Here is a 15,421-nt window from a genome sequence, read left to right on the forward strand (position 1 = left end):
CCCTCTAAGTCTTCTATAGGGGTCCCCAACCTCAGTCCAATAGGTTTCAGTAATTATTTGCATCTTCTCTACTGATAGAGCATCTCAGAGGAGAGACATGCTAGGCTCCTGTCTGGAAGCACAACATAGCATCAGAAATACTGTCAGGCTTTGGTCCCTGTTCATGGATAGATCTCAAGTTGAGCCATTACTGGATGGCCTTTCCTTCAGTCTCTGTTCAATAATTCTCCCCCCCCCCCCGTTTCTTTTAGAAAGGAACAATTCTGGGACACAAATTTCGAAGGTATATGTGTGGAGGCCCCACCTATCAGCTGGAGGTGGTTTATTTAGGTCCCATCTCCCTACTGTTGGTCATTTTTGGCTAAGGTTACCCACAATGAGTCCTGGGAGTCTTTCAAATCCCAGGTCTCAGGGATATTCTAGAAAATTTCCCCACTGCCTACCTCCAGAAGCTGCATGTTTCAGTTCATTCTCTTGGCCTTCTGAGCTCCTCTCTTTTCTCTCCCATACATGAATCTGCCCCACTTTCCCTTCCCTCTCCCTCAGATATCGCTCCCTCCCTCTGCCTCCTGTGATTAGTTTGTCTCTATTTCTAACTGGGATTGAAGTATTGTCATTTAGGCTTTTCTTCTGGTTAAAGTTCATAGGTCTGTGAGCTGTGCCATGATAATATCCGCTTATCATTGAGTACATACCAAGCATGTCATTTTGTGTCTTGGTTACCACCCTGAGGATTTTCTAGTTCCATCCATTTGTCTGCAATGAACCACATTTTGGTTTATCCATTCTTCAGTTGAGGGATATCTGGGTTCTTTCCACATTCTGGGTATTACAAATAAGGATGCTATGAACATAGTGGAGTGAGTCTCCTTGTTGTATGGTGGAGCGTATTTTGAGAATATGTCAAGGAATGGTATATCTGGGTCTTCAGGTAGGACTATTTCCAATTTTCTGAGGAACTGCCAAATTTATTTCCAGAGTAATTGTACCATTTTGCAATCCTGCCAGCAATGGAGGAGTGTTCCTCTTCTTCCACACCTTTGTTAGGATGTGCTATCTCTTGAGTTTTTAATATTAGTCATTCTGACTGGTGTAAAGAGGAATCTCAGTCTTTTGATTCACATTTCCCTGATGACTAAGGATGTTGAACGTTTCTGTAAGTGCTTCTTAGCCATTCAAGATTCCTCTGTTAAAAAATTCTCTGTTTAGCTCTGTTTCCCATTTTAATTGGATTATTTATTTATTTATTTTGCTGTCTTACTGATTGTCTTAACACTAATTTTGGATACTAACTGTCTGTCAGATGTGAGATTAGTGAAAATCTTTTCCCAATTTGTAGGTTGCTGTTTTGTCCTGTGGACAGATTTGCCTTATCAAAGATTTTCTGTTTCCTGATGCCTTTTGTCAATTGTTGATTTTAAGAATCAGGGTCATTTGTGTTCTGTTCAGGAAAATTTCCCTTGTGCCAATATATTTGAGATTATTTCCCATTTTCTCTTCTATTAGACTCAGTGTATCTGCGTTTATGTTGTGGCTCTTGGTTGACTTGGAGAGGAGCTTTGTACAAGGTGATAAATATAACTCAATTTGTATTTTTCAACAAGCAGACTGCCAGTGAGACCAGCATTATTTGTTGAAGATGCTTTCTTTTTCCATATTATGCTTTTTGCTTTAGGTTAATTCAAGAATCCCAGAATTATGCACTCCAGTTTAGTACAATTTTTTTTCTAGTCCCAAACCTGCATGTCCCAGGGAGAAATAACATGTCTCATCTAGGAAATAAATTGTCCCTGCCTCCTACTCTTAAAGTGACACCTTGCATTTTCCACTCAGGAATCTCAAAATTATTTTTATTAATGAACTTTTGCCAAAAGTTAAGGCAAAAATTATTAGTAAGCAATATTTTAAAAATGGAGCAGAGATAGAAGACCAGCCAGAGACTGCCCCACCTTGATACAACCCATCCACAGACACAAAACTCTTGACTCTATTGCTGATGCCAAGATGTGTTTGAACAGTCAACTAGCATGGCTGTCCTCTGAGAAGTTCTGCTAGCACCTGTATGAGACAGATGTAGATACTTACAGCCAACATTTGGACTGAGCTAGAGACCCCAATGGAAGAGTTAGGGGAATAAATGAAGCAGCTAAAGGAATTTGCATCCCATAGGAAGAACAACAGTATCAACTAACCCAGATCCCTCAGTGCTCTCAGGGACCAAGCTACCAACCAAAGAGCATATATGGGCTGGTTCATGTCCACTGCTACGTATGTAGCAGAGGACTACCTTGTCTGGCCTCAGTGGGAGGGGATATGCTTTGTCTTGTGGAGGCTTGTTGCCCCAGAGAAGGGGATTCCAGAAGGGTGAGGTGGGAGTGGGTGGTTGGGTAGGGGAGTACCCTCTTAGAGGCCAAGGGGAGGAGAGAAGGAGTGGGGTCTCATAGAAGAAGGGACAGGGAATGGAGACAACATTTGAAATGTAAATTAATAAAATAATTAATAAAAATACCAGTGTGGAATTTCTTCCCACCTTTAATCATTTATGTTCCCTTCTATTTATTGTAGAGGATTATTCTCTGGCCATCATCGTGTCACATGCCAGCGAAACATCCCCAAATTCATTCCTTCAGAGCCCACAATTAAAGAACCCAGTTGCTTAAGGTAGTACCATTACATTTTCGTTAATTTTTTAATTCTTATTTTGATTAGGCCTGTATTCTGTGTAGACTGTCTCCTTTTCCCAGTTGTTCCCAGCAACAATGGCTTAAAGTCTCCAAAGCTTAGAAGCATTTGAGAAAACTTCAGTTGGATCTCTAGCTGGCCACCCAGCATGCCTACATCTGCTTATGAGTACAGATATTTTTTTTTCTTTTAAACCTAGGACTCCTGAATTTTGCCTGCCAATTTAGCACAAACTTTGTCCTAGTCTTGAACCTGCCTGGGTTGGAATAAAACCATATGGCTCAGCTAAGAAACCAAATCTCCCCTCCTCATAACTTAAAAGGACAGCATATGGTTTCTATTTTGGAATTTTAAATTAATTTTTATTTATCTTTTTTATTAATCATTCAATTCATTTACATCTCAAATGATATCTTACTTCCAGGTTACCCCTCCACAAACCTCCCATCCCACATGTGCCCTCTCCCCCTCCCCTTTGCCTCTATGAGGGTGATCCCCCACCCACCCATCATCTTCTGTCCAACCACTCCAGCATCATCTTCCTTCACTGGAGTATCAAATCTCCACAGGACCAAGTACCTGCCCTCCCACTGAAAACTCCAGATCTCAGAGGCCAGCACTTAGCATTATAATAACTAGTAAAAGACAAAACCTTAGAGGTGGTGCCTCAGGCAAAGCCAGTTGTAGCTGGGAAGGGATCCTGTGGGCTTAAGGTGGGGAAATGATGTGAGAAGAAAATAACCAATCCCTGAGCAGTAAAAACCACCCATCCCTGAGATTCCCATAAAACTCACCAGTTTCTGGGCAGGAAACTCACCAGTCCCTGAACAGGAAACCCAACAAGTATCTAAGCTCTCCAATCTCAGGACTTGAAATGCCACCAATCCTCAGTCTGAAAATCTCTGCCCCCTAAGAAATTCTACATAAAAAACTACATTTTGTCCAATTCCCTACTGTCCACTGCCAGGAACAGAGAGCAGACATCCCTGGATTCTTGGATTTTGACCTTCAATAAATCTTTATGAGATTTACTTCCTGAAGTGACTCCCTCTTCAGAAGAAGCTAAGTAAAGAATCAAAGAAGAAAAGCAGAGAAGCAGGAGCAGGGCTGAGGCTCCTAAGCTTCTCAGCTCTGATGGAGATACCCTCCCCTGGGAACTGCAATGCCTCTGCTGAGGATGCATCCTCAGAGTTGTGTGGTTCCTGAGCTCTCATGTCTCAGGATGCCCTTACACTGGGACAGTGTCATATCTCACTACTGTAAGGTTGCTGAGCTCCCTTGTCTTAGGATACCCTTCCCCTAGGACACTGTTCTACTTAAGAGCTGTATGGTTCTTGACTTCAGTGTCTCAGCATCCCCTTCTATCTAAGCAAAAACGCTCACACCTATGTCATATGAAGTATTACATGTAAAGATCACAAAGCAGAGATCACCCTTGAAGGTTGATGATTCTGACCAAACGTACTTCACATCTCCAGTTGTTGAGTTTACAATTCTTGTACTGAGTATAGGTTGAGAGTCTCCTATGAAAATGGTTTTAGAACATACCAGGAGTTCTTTGAAAACAGTGGCTCTGGTTTTGAAGCAGATATTCAGCTTTATAAATAGACACTAGTAATGTGTTAATGTGAGGAACAAGCTCCTTTGGATAGGAAATCTGTTCAAAGTTCACTAATGTTAAAAAATAAAGACAAACTAACAGAAGGATTACTAATTCTGGCATGGCCTCTACCATAAAAAGCTGTTATTAGGTTGATATGGTAAATAATTACCCAGGGAATAATTGTAAGAAACCTTACCATTACTAAAATTATTATCAATGTAAATAAAACAAAATATTTGTATTGTATGTAAATGACAAAGAAAGTTATTATATTATTGGCCTTTCTTCCCAGGATGAGAAGGTGTCCCAGGACTTGGAAGCCCAGTAGTCACACACCCTTGAAATGGGACAGTGTTCCAAGAGAAGAGCATCCCTGAGACACAGGAGTCCAGGTAACCACATAGTTCTAAGATGATGCTTCCTAGTAGAGGCATTACAGCTCCCCAGGGAAAGTATCCCCAGCTGAGCTGAGGAGTTCTGGAGCCTCAACCCAGATCCTTCTCTTTGCTTCTACCTTCTTCTATTCATTGCTTTTTGGCTTCTTGTCTTCTTTCAATGAGAGAATCTCATTAGGTAGCAAATCTTAGAAAGGGATTTATTGGAGGGTCCAGTGTTTGAATGGATAAATCCAAAAGTAGCTGCCTGTGCCCCAGGAGAGAGCAGAAAGCAGGAGGTTTAACAAAGCACCATGTTTATATAGGGGTTCTTGGATTGGGGCATTCTAGGGTAGAGAATTCTAGGGTGAGGATTTGGGATTTCAAGTCCTGAGCTTGGGGGAGCTCAGGGACTGGTGGATTTTTATGGGAAGTTCAGGGATATGTGAGTTTTCTTTTTCAGTTATTGGTGGCTTTTGTTTAGATTTTTCATCTAAATTAGCATAATCTGGGGGATAACCCTTTAAAGGGATTGTATATAACCATTGAGATACTTACAGAGGTTCGAAACATGACTGTTAGGGAGGTCTGGGATAAGAACCTGACTGCTGGAGCTCCTCAGGCCAAAGCCTGGCAAATTTCTTCCATTGAGGGTTCAAAAAATTTACAAAGTATACACAGTTTCAAAGAGAGTCCACAGCAGGGAAAGCCTTTCCTATGCCTTTAGTAACTTGAATATCCAATGATACCTGAAAACTGACCGCCATATTATAAAACTGGAAATGCAAGATCTGATAATTTATCTAGAATGACTGAAGGTGCATTAAGGTCAATACTTCAGATTCTGGTCATTTTTATTCATTACAATCACTGGATACAACATCTTGTGCAGTCAACACATTCCTGCATGTCCCCTTCTAGCCATCTCTGTACCCAAGGGGTTCTGCAACACAGAGCAGTCCAGTTCTTGTGTAACCCATTTGTGATGACTATTCTCAGTTACCATTTTATGATATATATGGAATGAACTACAATGCAGAAATAGTGGACACATGTGTGACATCAATCTTAAGGCTAGAAGGTGCAAGGCTTTTGATTCAAATCTAGAGGTGGGATGGCATATATTCTTAATCTGGAGCCACACACACAACTTTAATGCAGATCTTGAAGCACACCTTTAATCTGGGTCCTATCTTCTAATGGAGGCCTATATAAGGACAATGTAAGAAGGAATGGTTTGGTTCTTCTTTGTCTGCTTGGCTTACTTGCTAGAACATCCATTAGAGTCTACTTCCTCAAGATTACAGCTAATACAGAATACCAGCTCAAATGCCTGGCCCTGTGGGGCTGGGCAACTAGTAGATTCTTGGACTTTCCATTCACAACTGGCCATTGTTGGGTTATTTGGATTGCACCTTCCAAGTCATTTCAATATTACACACACACACACACACACACACACACACACACACACACACACACACACTGTGAGTTCTGTGACACAAGAGAACCCTGACTTCTATACCACTAAAGATATGGTATTTACCCACAACTTAACTGTTTTTATGCAGTTCATTGATTCCATGCACAGAGAGAAAGAATGATTTATTCTCACTCTTCTACATGTTGATTTCCAAACTATGTAGCCCTATTTGTTGAAGAGATTGTCTTTTTTTCTGTACTATGAAGCACAAATCTGGCCTGGATTTTTATTGTTATTGATTATATGATTTCTTACATGTTAAAATAGGTTTTACTTGTTTAGAAGAAAATAATATAATATATATGCTAATATCCTTTATCACTGATGATTCTGATGCAATAGGCCACTAAGATTTCAGCTTCTATGATAACTGGTATGGCCTTTACACCTATAATAATATTCCAGGAAGAACATTATGTGGAAAAAGATACAATGTAAAAGCTGTGTGAATCATTGTCTACTTTTAGGAATAGGTATGCACAAATAGAAGTATCTTCTCTCTTTGGTGGAGGAAGACATTCTGCAGGCTACAGAAAGAGAAATCTGAACACCAGTCCACCCAAAAAAGCACGCACCTACATTGTGTTCTGCCTGCAAGATGTGGTAGAGCAATGGCAGCACAGAACCTGTGGGAATGGCCAGTCAGTGTTTGACTTAACCTGAGGCCTTCTTCAGAAGAGGGGGTCCCAGAAGATGACCTTGTCTGAGAACAAAGGGAGGGTGGGTCTTTGGTCCCGCGGAGGTTTGATGCTCTAGCATAGAAGGATGCTGGAGCAGTTGGGGTGTGTGTGTGGGGGCCCTCATACAGGCAAAGGGAAATGGGGGCTGAAGTGGGATGGGGGTTGGTGGAGGCATAACTGGGAAGTGAGATATCATTTGAGATGTAAATGAATGGAATGATTAATAAAAGAAAATTTTAGAAATTGGAAAAAGAGATGGCAGCAATTTTCATAGAGTTTTTGTGAGAAGTTGACAGCTTTGGTGGGGAGTAATATGAATATGAATCTATTTTACCAATTCTTTTAAAGTAATTTTAACTATTGCAAAAACAAGAATAAAGTCATATCTGATGAAAAACCCAGCATCAGTATGTTATAATTGTCAATCAGTACAATCAAGAAGTATACACTACAGATTGCCACTGAGAAATGCAATACTGAGTCATTCAACAGCCAGTAGCTGAACACTGTGGATTCTTCTATAGATTTCTATTCAAGACAAATTAATTTTTTGACTTATAAATCTTTATCTGTATTTTAAAATAAAGCTATATATTTTCTCTAGTATGATGTACTCTGATGGCTGTTGTATCTGTGTGTATGTAACTATACATACATTTTTTTACTAACTGAAATTGATCTTATTAGAATTTAAAAAAATAAACAGAAACAAAAGTTTTGTCTCTGTTCTAACTGATAAATATCACAGAAAGATGATTTGTTTAGTGCTCTGTGATATTAAAAAAGGGGGAATCCCAGAAACCAGAGACAGAATAGAGGAGAGATCTAGAATAGAACCAAGCATGACTAGAAATTATCAATGAAATGACTCCAATGACATTCTGCTATAATCATAGTTTGGCGTCTTGTCCAGGTATTATCAGAAATGATTCTTCTGGCAGTAGATGGGAGTAGATGTAGAGACCCACAGCCAAGCATTATAGAGAAAACATTTTAATTTTGAGATCTCCACTGAGTCCCTCCCCTCAGTGAGGGGCAAACCCCATGGGAGACAAGGAGGGAAGATTGTAGGTGTCAAAGGGATGAAAGGATACCAGGAGAATGAGGTCCCACCAAATCAGTGAAACAATGGCTCAAAGAGATGCAAAATCCTGAATAGAAAAACATGGGATCTGTTGGGCTCTATACCCGGTCCTCTCCCTATATGTTAGGGCTGTTAGATTAGTTTTTTGTGGGACTCAGAACATTAAGAACAGCTTTATCTTTGACTCTTTAGGTTGCTCTATAGAATCTTTTCCTCCTGTTGTGTTGTTCTGCCCATCTTTGATATGAGATATCTCACCTTGTCCTATTGTACCTTGTTCTGTCCTCTCTTGGAGGCCTGCACTTTTCAGCAGAGGAAGAGGAAAAGGCATGGATTTGGAGGAGAGGGGATGTGAGAAGAGCTACAAGTGGAAGGAGGAGAAACTGTGGATGGTATGTATTCTATGAAAGAAGAATCTATTTTCTATAATAATAAAGTGGTTGTAATGAATGGAATCTAAAAATATTAGTTCTGATTAATAATTTTCTAGAATCACATATGCAAGGGAGAGGATGACATGACTAAACCACTATGGGCCCCAACTCTAAAATAACTACTTCGGAAAACTACCTTTTGCAAATGGGAATATTATATAGATTATTTTTGTATGTTAGTCCCCTAGTAGGGATATCTTAGGTGATATTAATATCAATATTTTCATAAAATAAATTTAAGTAAAAATCTCTGTGTTGTCATTATAAAGAGATTTTCTTCTTGTAAAGGACTCTTATCAGTGCCTCTTTCATATCTCTATTCCTCAGGCTGTAGATGAAGGGATTCAGCATGGGAGTCACCACTGTGTACATCATGGCCATGACAATCTCCTTCACAGTAGAGTTATTAGCTGATGGACATAAGTATAAACCTATAATTGTCCCATAGAATAGTGACACCACAGATAGGTGGGAGCCACAGGTGGAGAATATCTTGTGAATAACTCTAGTAGGTGAAACCTTTAGAATGGAGAAGACAATTTGTATATAGGACACAACAATGAGTAAGAATGGGATGACAATGACAAGCCCTCCCAAGATAAATATCATTAGTTCATTAATATAAATGTCAGAGCAGGCCAACTTGAGCAGGGCAGATATGTCACAGAAAAAAATTATGGATTATATTGTCCTCACAGAATGACAATTTAGCTAAGAGTAAAGTGTGTAATAGGGAATACAACATGGTAAACACCCAGGACAGCAGCACCAAACACACACAGAGCTTGGGGCTCATGATGCTGTTGTAATGCAGAGGGAAGCAGATGGCCACATAGCGGTCATAGGCCATGACCACAAGAAGAAAGCTCTCCATATCTCCAAAAACCATTAAAAAGTACATTTGTGTCAGACAGCCATCATAGGAGATGGATGTGTCCTGGCTTTGCATGTTCTGCAGCAACTTGGGCATCGTGACAGAGGAAAAGCAGAGGTCAGTGAAGGACAAGTTGCTGAGAAACAAGTACATGGGTGTATGGAGATGGGAGTCCAATATAATGAGGATGATGATGATGAGGTTCCCCAGGATGGTAGTGAGGTACATGGCCAAGAACAGGGTGTAGAACAGGTGCTGGTGCTCTGGGAGGATAGGCAGGCCCAGAAGTAGGAACTGGGAGATGACTGTTCGGTTTTTCATTGACATTCTTCTTCTCCAGTATCCCAATGAGAAAATATCCCTTAAAATTCAAAATAAATAAAACATATATTTAGGTTATATATTCCACATCAACTAATCTGACAATTGTCGTAGTAATTATAATCTGAAGCTCCAAGTAGCAGTAATCATTAGAAACATTATTTGTTTTTCTCAACTTATTTTTAACTGGTTTCTATCTCCCATCCTTTTATAGACAGTTCTCTGATATTTCTCCCAAGAAACAAAAGTGACTAACGTTTTTCTGTCCTACTTCCTGCTCATCCTGAGTAACTAGTTTTTTCATTTGTAATTTGTCCTATGTTATTTTGTATGTTGATGTTCTTGAAGAATATGTATGACCTGTATCATCATATTTTTATATACATTTCAAGGCAAACTTTCATAGTCCAAAGCACTAGATTACCATTTCAAACTCAGACATACATGTCACTGTAACATATAGACTTCTGCTCCACTCTTAACTATGTTCCATCCACTGCATGCATGACAATCATTAGAAGCTCAAAACCCCAAGTGAATTTCATATCTTCACTTTATTGTTACGAAACCATTCCTCCATCACCTACATCTCCACTCTGCCACAGTATAATTTAAAAAAAATGAGTTTTGAGTTAAAGCTATGTGAATTTTTATCCATTCATTTTTTTTGTTCTTACATGGAACTGCTGTCATGAATTATTCAGAGTCTTTTCTCCATTTTTCTCTGATTTCATCCATTCCTTTCTGTGAGATTCTATAAATATATGAGGACCACATCTTTTCTTACTGGAATACAGAAGCAGACTTGGCTCATGACCATGTTTTCATGTCTCCAGGTCCATCTCCTCTCTTTCCATATGTTTCATTTGCATTATGGTATTCTAACAGAAGAAGTTATATACATCTTTTATGATTCATTTTTCATATTACCACTGTTGCTCCTAGGGTAAGAACAAACCTCCTAACCAGGACACAAATGATGTTTCCTTATCTCAGAGATACCAGTGTTATGTCGCCATATGTTCTCACATGGATTTCTCTTATCATTAGTACTTGGGTGAATCTCTTCCCCTTCTATACTTTAGAGTTGCTCTTCCTCTTGCCTATCACTTACTCTCCTGTTTCTCCTTCATCCGGCCATTCTCATATGCTAGATATGTTGCATATTATATACTCACTTAAATTTAATCTGTCTCCTTATACTAAGTGAGACATTCAGCTAGGTTCCCTAGCATCTTAAACATATCTCATGGACATAATTTTTCATCAACCAAGTAATCTATCTTACCATCAATTGTAAACTATATGCTCAAAAGGTCACATATACATTCATTCTGTTTGCTTATTTACAAACATTCTGTATCTCTAACCAGGGTCAGCACTAGTTAGGATGTAGTGTATCCTAGTCACATGTACACTTCCTGCCTCTCCCACACAGTGATTATGAACAATACTGAAAAATGAATCAGTTACATGTCTCAAGACTGACAATACAGAAGAAATATCAAGAGATCTTAGCAACTGCCCTAGAAAATGCTACAGCTAAGTATGACTGGTTGCACCCTCACAGACTTACAAAGTTTAATTCAGGTGAATTCAGAGTTTGCACACTTACACATTGTGCATTAGAAATTAACACAAAGGAGGGTATATCATATAGAAAAAATCATGTAGCATTTAAAAAGCTGTTCTTGGGGCGGCAAGGGGGGGAGGATGGGGAGGGGAACACACATAAAGAAGGGGAGAGGGAGGGGGATGTTTGCCCAGAAACCGGGAAAGGGAATAACACTCGAAATGTATATAAGAAATACTCAAATAAAAAAAAAAGCTGTTCTTCTTATGTATCCAAAACTTTATGATGGACATGTTTCTGCTTCTCCTGTAAATTAATAGAAACTTTGTGTTATTCATACATGTGTGCAAACATGAGATTCCAGAGAAATCAACATCAATTTTACCACTTATGAGTGAAAGAATTTCATGTCTTTTTCACATGGTAATGCCATAGTTCTCAAAATCACAAGGGACATGCCTCTAAAATTTAGTGCAACTGAAAATGTCTGTGGGTTCTGTAGATTCAAAGAGTTTGATTGAATAGTTGTCATTGTACATTTGCATAAACACCTAGATTATATCAATGTCACTGTCTTAGGCAAAATCATATACAATAATACTAGTAATATGAAGATTTGTGATCTTATACAAATAAAATGAATCAGCATCTGTGGCAGACATTGTACAGACCTTGTGAAAACCCCATAGGTAAATATATAGTAAACTACAATAATAAACTATATTTCTTAGGGATATTCTTGTGTGGAAATGGTATAGTATTGAGAGAAAAAGGGATATAGTGAGTAATTGTAATAGAAATATCAATATGAAAATGGTTACATGGTGACCATGAAACAAATATTTACACATTGTGGTGAAGTCTTGGAGACAAAGAAGGATGTTATCATACCTGTAAAACTGTTCCACATCACACTGGAGATTCATATGCATCCACAGCAAGACACATGCTTATTTTCCTGATTGTAAAAAGCTCACCAAGTCTGAGTCATAGATTCTGGTTCAAGATCCTGCTCACCTTCATTTTATTTGATGCAGAGAATCTAGTAGCTTCTGTATTTATCACCTATCTATATCATCCCAACTCATATCCTCCTGTTGCTATCCCTGGCCCTTATAAGCCCTGCATCCCAGAGGAGTCCAGATCCTCTCTAACTCATAAATGATATAGTAATCACCCAGGACCTTTATAGAACCAATTTCCCTCAGGAATCTCTAGTGTAGACCAATTATAGTCACTGATCACTGCTTCCTACACTTATGAGAAGGCAAAATTTAAATGAGAACATCCAATTAAACAAAGAAATAAGAAGAAAAAGGAAAGCCAAATGAATAGAAAGGTGCATATTCATTGCACCTTCAGGTATTGAGCAGAGCTTCTGCTTGACTAGAGCACAAACTGTTAGGTGGAAAGTGAAGGGGTGTGGCTACAAAACCATTCCACATTTCAGGTATTATTCAGATTATTAATGACTTAAAGTGTCTCACAAAACAAAAAATTACACAAGTTTTTATATTTCTGGTTGTAAGCTCAGCCTTTGACTGTTGAGCTGTCTCTCAAGCACATCCAACAGAAGTATTTTGAGCAGATGAGGTTATACAAAACTACATGCCCTGGAAAGCTTCCAAGGACAGCATCTCAATTCTATATGACTGATTACTTGCAAAACTTCTTGGAGAAGATACACAGCCTTCTTGAAAAATTTATACATTATCATTCAACTTCCCATGTGTGCCAATATGTAAAAAGTGCTAGAATATGGCAAGCAGATGGCATGCTTTAGTTTTCTTTTCTAATTTTTTAATCTTTATTAACTTGAGTATTTCTTATTTACATTTCGATTCTTTCCAGATTCCGGGCCAACATCCCCCTAACCCCTCCCCTTTCCTTTCTATATGGGCTTACCCTCCCCATCCTCCCCCCATTACCACCCTGCCTCCAACAATAACGTTCACTAGGTGTTCAGTCTTGGCAGGACCAAGGGCCTCCCCTTCCACTGGTGCTCTTACTAAGCTATTCATTGCTATCTATGAGGTTGGAGCCCACGGTCAGTCTTTGGGTAGTGGCTTAGTCCCTGGAAGCTCTGGTCGGTTGGCATTGTTGTTCATATGGGGTCTCAAGCCCCTTCAAGCTCTTCTAGTCCTTTCTCTGATTCCTTCAACGGGGGTCCCGTTCTCAGTTCAATGGATTGCTGCTGGCATTCACTTATGTATTTGCTGTATTCTGGGTGTGTCTCTCAGGAGAGATCAACATCAGGTTCCTGTCGGCCTACACTTCTTTGCCTCATCCATCTTATCTAGTTTGGTGGCTGTATATGTACGGGCCACATGTGGGGCAGGCTCTGAATGGGTGTTCCTTCTGCTTCTGTTCTAAACATTGCCTCTCTATTCCCTGCCAAGGGTACTCTTGTTCCCCTTTTAAAGAAGGAGTGAAGCATTCGCATTTTTGTCATCCTTCTTAAGTTTCATGTGTTCTGTGCATCTAGGGTAATTCAAGCATTTGGGCTAATAGTCACTTATCAGTGAGTGCATACCTTGTGTGTTTTTCTGTGATTGGGTTACTTCACTCAGGATGATATTTTCCAGTTCCAACCATTTCCCTATGAATTTCATAAAGGCATTGTTTTTGATAGCTGAGTAATATTCCATTGCGTAGATGTACCACATTTTCTGTATCCATTCCTCTGTTGAAGGGCATCTGGGTTCTTTCCAGCTTCTGGCTATTATAAATAAGGCTGCTATGAACATAGTGGAGCATGTGTCTTTGTTATATGTTGGGGCATCTTTTGAGTATATGCCGAAGAGAGGTATAGCTGGATCCTCAGGTAGTTCAATGTCCAATTTTCTGAGGAACCTCCAGACTGATTTCCAGAATGGTTGTACCAGTCTGCAATCCCACCAACAATGGAGGAGTGTTCCTCTTTCTCCACATCCTCGCCAGCATCTGCTGTCACCTGAGTTTTTGATCTTAGCCATTCTCACTGGTGTGAGGTGAAATCTCAGGGTTGTTTTGATTTGCATTTCCCTTATGACTAAAGATGTTGAACATTTCTTTATGTGTTTCTCAGCCATTCGGCATTCCTCAACTTTGAATTTTTGTTTAGCTCTGAACCCCCCTTTTTTAAAAATAGGGTTATTTGTCTCCCTGTCTAACTTCTTGAGTTCTTGGTATATTTTGGATATAAGCCCTCTATCTGTTGTAGGATTGGTAAAGATCATTTCCCAATCTGTTGGTTGTCGTTTTGTCCTAACAACATTGTCCTTTGCCTGACAGAAGCTTTGCAATTTTATGAGATCCCATTTGTCAATTCTTGATCTTAGAGCATAGGCCATTGGTGTTTTGTTCAGGAAATTTTCTCCAGTGCCCATGATTCGAGATGCTTCCCCACTTTTTCCTCTATTAGTTTGAGTGTATCTGGTTTCAGGTGGAGGTCCTTGATCCACTTGGACTTAAGCTTTGTACAGGGTGATAAGCATGGGTCAATGTGCATTCTTCTACATACTGACCTTTGTCATTCTGTGTGCAAATAGTAAGTAGGATCTAAGGATGTATCCAGAAGTTTGGGCACAGTACTACCTCCTATATAACAAACACATTTTACTTTCTAATTGGTTTCAATTACTCCAAGAAGAATAATGCATCTACTTCCTATGTTTTGATTGACATGATAAGCAATTTGTTTGTATGTTGGGCTCAAGTTTCAATTCAATCATACTGAAGAACTTTAAAATTCACTTATATAAGTATAATTAAATAACTTTAGTATTTTCAGTATCATTCAAAATTTTTACATTGCCCTTTAGAACCCACTGTCCCTCAAAGAATTCCTGTGCCCATTCACACATACTCTTACTTCCAACTGTCCACAGGCAGTTCTACTCTACTCTATGTTCTTACAGATTTTTCTATTATTGCTATTTTATGTGATTATGAGCTCTTTATGGCTGGCTTCTGTCTTTACCCGTTTTCAAGGAATGTATGTATAGTTCTCTATACTAATAATTGTTTTTTGTTAACAAATAATATGACTTTGTGAAATATGCCGTGGCTGTTTACTTAATCATTAATGGATGGGTTTCCCAATTTCAGACAACAATAAGTACACTTATTCAGAGAAGTACACTTCTCTGAATGGCAATATACAATCATTTGTTTGAATCAATTATTGTCTGTATGCATATAGTCATATGGCAATTTTCCATTTAAAGGGGGTTTTCCTTTTTAATCTTAGCTTATTTTTTAAAAAGATATTTTTTACTTATATTAGCCAGTTAAGTAGTTGGATTCCTGGAGGCATCTTCATTTTTACTTAG

At 39.0% G+C, this 15,421-nt stretch overlaps 1 protein-coding gene across 1 annotated transcript; it reads right to left on the bottom strand.

Moving 5' to 3' along the window:
* Positions 1-8,601: 8,601 nt before the first annotated feature.
* On the bottom strand, positions 8,602-9,541 carry Or1e28 (olfactory receptor family 1 subfamily E member 28). Its single transcript, NM_001000029.1, is given in 2 exon segments — positions 8,602-9,007; positions 9,009-9,541. Coding segments are annotated over 2 exon segments (939 nt in total).
* Between the last annotated feature and the right edge of the window lie 5,880 nt (positions 9,542-15,421).

Source organism: Rattus norvegicus, chromosome 10 (assembly GCF_021556685.1).
Source record: "Rattus norvegicus strain SHRSP/BbbUtx chromosome 10, alternate assembly SHRSP_T2T, whole genome shotgun sequence".
Classification (NCBI taxonomy): Eukaryota; Metazoa; Chordata; class Mammalia; order Rodentia; family Muridae; genus Rattus; species Rattus norvegicus.